The sequence below is a fragment of the Natator depressus genome, chromosome 26, assembly GCF_965152275.1.
Source record: "Natator depressus isolate rNatDep1 chromosome 26, rNatDep2.hap1, whole genome shotgun sequence".
NCBI lineage: Eukaryota > Metazoa > Chordata > Testudines > Cheloniidae > Natator > Natator depressus.
The window spans coordinates 13,918,248-13,926,529 of NC_134259.1; the positions used below are offsets into that span (position 1 = coordinate 13,918,248).

Below are 8,282 nucleotides of genomic sequence, written 5' to 3' on the forward strand. Positions count from 1 at the left end.
GACAGAAAGCATGACTGCCTAGAGCAGTGAGAGCTGACAGATTCTTTAGGTGACACAGGAATAAGCAAATGTATTCTTCCATTTCTGCAGACTGTACCTAAGTAGGAAACCTCCAGTGGGGTCATTGCTCTGAGGCAGCTCACCGTGGCTGTAGTTACCCTGAGACACATACACTGTGCTCTCTCTCTCTCTCTCTCACATAACATTACATTGGTTCTCTTTTTTTAATCTAAAATAGAAATAGGTTGGGTTTGCTTTGTGTGTGTGTAAAACAGAATGGGAGGCCACCGGGGGAGTGGCAGATCAGAAGAGAGGCCTAAGGAGGGATGCTTAGATAAGCCAGCAGCTTCCAACCAGCACCTTCGTTTGTCTTCAGGTGCAATCTTGCCACTCCCCGACCCACTTGGTCTTGGCTACTTCTCCAATTGCATCACTTCACCCCAACCCTAACCCCACACTGGGTCCTCCCCTCAAAACTCCCCAGTTCACACGTTCACTGGGCTTTTGTTTTTAAATCCGTACCTGCTGGTACTGCTGCCTGGTCAGGCTAGCAGAAAGCTGACGAAAGTAACATAGCAACAGTTCTAGAGCAGTCAGCAGTTCTGGGAATAGACACTGGACAGAGAAGCCAGGCTACAGGCGGGCTCAGTCCGAAGGGCAGAGCTCTCTCGAAAGGAGTGACGTTGCCACCAGCAGCTCCTCCGGAGAAGCATTAGGGCAAAGAGCACGTTAGTGCAGCCACAGCCTGAAACCAGGCACTGCCGCTCCGAAAGAATCCCAGGGAATGACTCACATGTGCTATTCATAGAGACCCACCCGTCCAGCTGTATTTCAATCATGAAACACAAACCAGCCCAAGGCAGAGCATTCAGAGACAAGGCTCAGACCGTGCCCTTTAAATCAGGACAGGACCCAAAATCCTGAGCTGAGAAGGGAGGGTGGCACCTCTGAACTGCTCTGCAGCACAGTATCATTGGGAGCAGTGTCTCGGCTCTGAATGCCCGTGGCTAGTGGAAAGAAACAGCATGTCCTGGAAGAGACTGAAGCCAGAGCCCAGAATGGCCTCTCTCTGGGGAAATCAAGATTTAGGCTACTGTGCAGTGGTTTGTTCTCACGAAGTCATTAGACCTGAGCTACTCCTCGGGGGGAACCAGGACACAGTTTCTCATTTAGAAGATTCACATTCTCTCCTCAACAGGCCGTAACACTTACTGGTCTGTCACATCATCTGGCTGTTCCTTGTGCATAGCAACTTATCTACCTAATTGCTAGTACAGGCTGCAGAGTTCTCTAATGGTGTCTACAGGCACCCTCACCTTTGGGGCTCACAGGCTACAAGTCCAGGGACCATATCCTGCACGCGCCTTGGATCGCGCAGCACAAGCATGGGGAAGGCAAAGGGGGCTTTATATCACCTTTGCACGCACAGGATTCTGGGCTGCTGCCCCTGCGGACAGCACAGCCCCTAGCATGAGTTAGGACAGCCCCAAGGTCAGCTCTAACTTACAGAAGATGGCTACAGTTGTTGATGGGCTTCTCTGAAGCTCTGAATTCTTGGAATGACTCCCCTTACCATCTCTGGCTACTCGCCAGCAGTCTCTTTTGGCAGGGGCAGCACATGGGGGTCGCATAAGCCCTGGAGTGAGGATTTTGCCCCCTTTCTGCCATCAAAGCAGCGGTCCCCATAATGCAATGTTAAGCTGCAATGCAGGATGTTGGGACCCTAGATCTCCGCAGACCTCAGTTCTATATCAAAAGCAACAGCAGCTGCGCTCTGCTCCATTTTCTGGAAAGCAGGGATGCCGCTCTAAACCTGCTGTGGTGAGAGAGGCAGCCCCATTAGGAGGACAGAGAGGGAGTTGCTCTGAGTCACTACTGCTGCTGGGCAGGGAAGCACAGAGCTACAGTCACACGGCCTCCTTGTGCAGCCCATCATCACCAACCCTAGTATAAGCCCACTGCCTATGTGGTCCCTTCATGCTCCTTGGCTCCTCCCCCTCAGTACGTCCCTGTTTATTGAAACATGATCTGCAAAGGAAACAGTGGGTATGTGCTTTGTCTGCTTCTTTATGCTTCACGAAGCCCTAAAAAGCCGCCTATTTACTCAAAAAGGGGAGTTACCTGTTTTTTTTAATTGTCTTTTTGAACATTAGAAATATCAGACATTGCCTTCCCTGGTTTTCCTGGAGAACTAATGAGAACTAACTAACATCACAAGAGACTTATAACCTGAGCAATTGAGAGGGAAAGGGATTGTTAGTCAGACTGTTTAAAACTCTTTAGTTTGCCTCTATTTTTGTCTACACTAATTTAATGTAGACTCCTGCAAAACACTTGGAATGAATGCTCTCCTTGAAAACAACATCCTGTCCGTTCCACTGGGGGATGAGAAAACTCTCATGCCAGGTCTCTGGTCCTCCAGCAAAAGGCAAGGAAGGCAAGACTTCAACGTTAAAAACAAGAAGGAACAGAATAACTTTCAGGTCTCCTTTGTCCATCATGACTCAGTAATAAGGCATAAATAAATTTTTGCTCCTCTCTGCAGGTCACTTCTATGCTGCTTGCCTAAGGTCAGAGAGGGATGGGGTCTCCAGGACTGCAGCTCTGGAGTACCCAGCTCCAAGTAGAGAGAGCTTTCTCTAAAGCAAGGTGATTTCAAACTTTCCACAGCATCGCTAACTTGGCCACTTTGCAGCCTGGGTATTTTAAATTAGTGTCTGTGCCAGCATAGCACATTTATGCCTTCACATAAACACCATACTACATGGGGCTGTGTTTATTTCAAACGTGCACTTCCAAATAAGGCATGCTTGCCCTGCACCTCACTGGAACACTATACAGTCCTCAGCATTAAATTGTTAATTGAAAATGAATCCACGTGTGTAGGAGGCAATTTCCAGTTCCTTAAAACTTTATTATTATAAGAAATACTTAATATCTGACTCTTCTCTAGGGCCTTTTTTTGAGTCGCAGAATCCTTTGCAAACATGCACTGAGACACACAACATGCCTGTAAGGTAGATAATTAAGATCCTATTTTACACAGGGGAGGGAATCAACTTGTTCAAGGTCACAAAGCAAGTCACTGACAGAGCCAAGAATACAGTTCCAAATCTCTTGACCCCTATCCCTCTGCTCCACCCACTAGACAACACTCCTTTCCATCTTACTTAGGACGGAATAGCCTTGGGTGAGGGAACTTTTACAGACTACTGATTTCTAAGACATCAAGCACACCTCTGTAATGCTGTATAAATATCAAACCTTTCAAACCAACTGGTAAATATTGACTCCTGATTGACTATGTATGCAGCAAAATTGATATTTAAAAATGTAAGCTACCAGTTTTTGAGGATAAAACAAACTAGACTGTAAAAAACAACCAGGTCTTCCCCCATCTCCCCTACTCAGATCACCCATTGAGCCATTTTTGAGTTTTAAGCATTCTAAAGAAAACCTTCTCCCAGATCCAAAAGGCTGAGGCCAAGCAGGGTGCGTTTCAACACAAAATGAGAGGACTGAGAAGCTCCGAGTGAAAACCAAGGCTTAGAAATAGAAAGCAAACACTGAAACCTGGACGAGAGGTCTTCAACACCTCCCTCTCTGCCAATCTACGGTCAAATCCACACACTTTTCCCTCCAAAGTCTCTCTCAAATTCCCCCCTTCCTCTCTGTCAATATCACTCAGACTTCTCCTCTTGCCTTGACTACTGCAATCACTCCCTGTCAGGCACTTTTAACCACCAACCTTACCCCCTCCAGTATGGGCAAAACGTTGCTGTCAATATCCTCACGGCCACTCCTCTGAGGAGGTCACCCACCATGCGTCCTTCCACGGGCTCCCCACTGTACTGTGCATCACATTCAAACTTCTTATCCTCTTCCATCATGCTGCCCTTGCCTACACCTCTGAAGTGCTTCTCCATGTGCCCTCTGCTCCAACAGCAGCACCAACCATGATCCTCCCTTCATCTCTTCTCCCCAAACCTATTTGCCCCGACACCTTTCTCCCCTCATTCCAATTCCTCCCGAAACCTCATTTTTGATGTGGAACCTCTAAGACATGACAGGAGAGCAATGTAACCTGCAAATAACAAAGGAATTACACAATCAGCTCTGTACTGATCAACCTCACAATCATCTTCCCCTCTTCCCTTCACTCTCCATCCCCTTTGGGTGTTTATAGGGCTCACTTGTGCCAGGCACACAGACTGAACGCTCCCCAGGGCAAGGCCTGGGTCTTTATTTGCTTGTGGAGTGGCAAACATTTCTAGAAGGTTGCAAAACAGATAAAAATAGTAACTCTACCCTTAGGTAGGGAGTCACCAGGCATGTGCAAACTGCTCATGTAACATAGTTGGCCCCACTCAGACCCTGGTGTGGGAATGCCAATAACCACCACTATACATCATGAGAACAACTGATGATGGCCTGGTCCACCCCTCCAAGACCTCAGGGTGGCAGTGTCATGAACAACAACGGTTATACTCTGTGAGGGAAACCGACCAGGATCTATGCTGGCCCACTCAGATTCTGGTGCGAGAGAGCCATTAATGCAAAGCTGTCCCCGCCCTTTCAGTTAATCCTGGACTAACAGGGCAGAACTGCACTGGTGAAGTTGCCCCGGGGAAGCTGGAGGTTCTGGCAGCTGGGATGGAGATGGTTGGGTCTGGGGCACTTCCAAAGGGGTGGGAGGCCATTTAGGACTTCGGCTGGATCTTTGTGCCAGACTGACCCGCGAAATAGTTAACTTTAGCACGTATCGTGTCAGCTGACGGTTTCAGCGTTCGCCCCCCACCCTGTTGCCAGGCACGGCCCAGTTCACATCTGCCCAAGCTCGTGTCTCGGGCTGCCTGCAGACTCGGGCAGACGTCAGCGACCAGCTCCCCTGACAGCCAGGAGGCTCGAGACGCCGGCCGGCTGCAGGGAACCCGGGACCACAGCTGCGCCCCGGGTTACCTGGAGGGCCATGGTCTGCGCCGCCCCGGGCGGGAAGCCCAGCCGGTCGTCGGGCCGCCCCAGGAGACGGTAGAAATCCGTCTTGCGGTAGAGGAAGCCGAAGAGGACGCCGAGGAACTCCCGGACGTTGCCCACGTGCTGCAGGATGCCCAGCAGCGCCTGGTCGTACATGTCGGTCATGGCAGGAGCCGGGTCCATGGCGGGGGGGGGGGGGCGCGGGGAGCAGCGCGGGGTGGGGGGAGGGGCCGGGACCCGGACGCGCGAGGCCTGGGCCGGGGGCCGGGCTGGGCCCTGCCGAGTCTCTAGGGCGCCGGGGGGGAGGGGCCGGGACCCGGACGCGCGAGGCCTGGGCCGGGGGCTGGGCCCCGCCGAGTCTCTGGGGAGCCGGGGGAGGGCTCCTCAGGGCCAGGCTCCTCCGCTACCAGGGCAACCCAGCTTCCTCCCGCCAGGCACTTCCGGTCCCTCCCTGGACGGGTCCCGGCGGCTATTTCCGCTCGTGCCGCCCCGCTAAACGCTCCGGCCGGCAACCGCGGCCGTCAAGGAGGGGCCGTCGCCATAGAGACAAGCCCGCTGACCATAGAGATGGCGATGGCGAGCGAGAGCGTCGCCACAGCGCGTGACGGATCTGGACGCCATCTTGAGAGCCGGCGTCGCGGTGCGATGCGGGGGAGGGGCGGGGCATGGTGTGGGGCTGCGCTGGGGGCGGGGCGTAATGGGGGCGGGGGGGCCACCATTGGAAGGGGGCTGGCCTAGGGAATTGGGCGTTGGAAGGGGGCTGGCCCGTGAGGGTTGGGGGTGGGGTGTTGGGGGGGCTGAGGGCAGGGCATTGGGGGGGCTGAACCAGAGGGTTGGGGGGGTGTTGGATGCAGGGTTTTGGGAGGGGGCTGGACTGGGGGGTTGGGGGTGGGGTGTTGGGAGGGGGCTGGCCCTATGTGCCCCCAGTTCCACCTGCCTCCCAGCTTCACTCTCATTCTCTAGGGGTCATTACTCATCCCAGACTAGTCTGCCGCCAAGAGCCCTCCCCAGTCTGGGGCAGCCTGTGCCTGAGTCCGCAGAGAGCCTGAAACAGTAGCACTGATGCACGTCTCGTAACACATCTCTGTCCCTGGACGTGTTGACTCAAACAAAATGAGAACTCAGAACGGCTTTGTTGCTGGGAAATGCCTTTGAAACTTCATGTTTCCCCCTTTTGATTTATTTGCCCACAAAATTCTGCTGGGCTCGCTGCAGGGCAGGGGCCCTGGGGGACACTACTCATGCTATACGAAGCCCTACAGTCAAGAACCAGGCTTGAGCTCTACTCCTATGCGGACAGGGGGGTTGAAAGTGAAAGGGAGCGCTAGAGTAGCAATGGCTTCTTTTTACATAGCACAGCTCTTCCCAAGACACAGATATAGGAACTTCCCCATTCATCTCAGTGTTAACTCTGAAACAAAAATCCCCAACGATGGGGGATTCTACACTGTTCAGCCACAAGACCTTCCTCTTTCCACTGGGTCTTCCCACACTCTACATCTCCCTCCTACAGCTTCACTAGGGGTCCCTCCAACAGCTGGGCTGGTTCCCACCCAGCCACACCTACCCTGGCCTTCCCTGCGGTTCTGCTCAGCACCCTGCTAAGGCCCCACCGCGTTGGCTTTATCTAGCCTCCTGGGCTGCCCCCAGACTGTTAAGGCAAGGAGGAGTTGGCTTAGCTATGATGGAGGCAACACTGTGATCCTGTACAGTGACAGGGCCCACAATGACTGGGAGGCCCCAAAAATGCAGGACAAATCTGACAACCTGCCCTTGAGTCCCAGCTAGTGGTGCAGAAGGGCTCAGGCAGGCAAGCTGCCTGCCTGCATGCTGTGGCTGGTGGCCCTGTGTTGCTGGAAGTGGCTGGCTGCTGGCACATTTCTGCCTGCCCCTGTAGAGGGGAGGGAGAAGATGCCCATGTGCAGAAGGGGTGCCTCTTCTGGGTATGGCTCACCACCCTATGGTTAGGTCACTTGGAGTTAGGTTTCAGGTTCCTAGTGGATGGTGAGTTGGAGTTAGGGTTACCTGTGGGTAGGGCTCCCCTCCCCAGGGTTTAGGTTCCTGTGTGTTGGGCTCCCTGCTTTAGGATTAAAACAAACCTAAATACATCTTCACATAATGCACAGTCAAACTGTGGCACTTGTTGCCAGGGGAAGCTGTGAAGGCCAAAAGTATAACTGGGTTAAAAAAAATTAGATACTTTCATGGAGGTCAGGTCCATCAATGTCTCTTAGACAAGATGGTCAGGTATACAACCCCATGCTCTGGTTGTCCCTAAACCTCTGACTGCCAGAAGCTGGGACTGGAAATGAGCGGGGTGGATCCTGTTCTGTTGCTTCAGAGGGAATTATCTGGCACTGGCCACTGTTGGAAGACAAGACACTGGGATAGATGCACCCCTGCTATGACCCAGCCTGGCCGTTCTCATGGATTTAAGGCACCTTGTTTTGAACATTTTTGGCCCTGAAACAGGAGTGCCAGAACAGAGGGGGCTAGAAGGCCATGGCCCCATCCAGCTGCTACTCTGAAACCTCCCTCTTTACTGGCTGTAAGGGCAAGTGATGAGGGGAGGGAGCAGGGGCAGGGCCTCAGAGGGGAAGGTGGTGGTGTTGGGGCAGGGCCACAGTTTGGGCACCAGTGTGCCCTCCCCCACTTTTAGGGAGCTTCCCTATCTCCTGCATGGAGAGATCTGACCTTGTAAGGGAGCCTGCTATACCTGTGCCACTGAGATAAAGGAAACCTTGGCAGGTGCCAGAGGAAGTGGAGGGACTACAAGCCCATCCCCCTTGGTGCAGGATGCATGTTACTGCACCTGTCAGAGTCCCATTAGAGTTTCCTCAGTACTACTGGGGAAGAAGAAAATGAGTCAGATTCTCACCTGACTTATCCTAGTGTAAAACTGGAATGAATCTGGCTGCATTTATTCCAGATTTACACTGGTGTATGCAAGATCAGAAGTTGGTCAATAAGTATGTTTACAACAGTGGCTCAAACTTTACACTGGTGACCCCTTTCACATAGCAAACCTCTGAGTGAGGCCCTCCCTCAAAGACACATTTAACACCATTATAAATGCTGGAGGCAAAGCAGGATTTGGGGTGGAGGTTGACAGCTCACAACCCCTCATGTAATTTCCTCAACCCCCTGTTTGAGAACCCCTGATTTACAAGTCTAACAAAATTCTAAGTTAAGCCAGTGGTTTACACACTGGGTATGTCTATACTGCACTTAAAAACCCATAGCTGACCCATCAACTTGACTCAGGCTAAGGGGCTGTTTAATTGTGGTGTAGATTGTTCAGGCTTGGG

General features: G+C 52.4%; 1 protein-coding gene across 2 annotated transcripts in view; it reads right to left on the reverse strand.

Annotated features, from left to right (window-relative positions):
* Window positions 1-5,161, reverse strand: part of NUDCD3 (NudC domain containing 3) — a 58,527-nt gene extending 53,366 nt beyond the window's left edge. For both annotated transcript variants that reach the window (XM_074940104.1, XM_074940105.1), the window contains exon 1: window positions 4,960-5,161. In XM_074940104.1, coding sequence (XP_074796205.1) covers window positions 4,960-5,157 — 198 coding nt within the window. In that variant the 5' untranslated portion in view covers window positions 5,158-5,161. The remainder of the gene's footprint in view (window positions 1-4,959) is intronic.
* Between the last annotated feature and the right edge of the window lie 3,121 nt (window positions 5,162-8,282).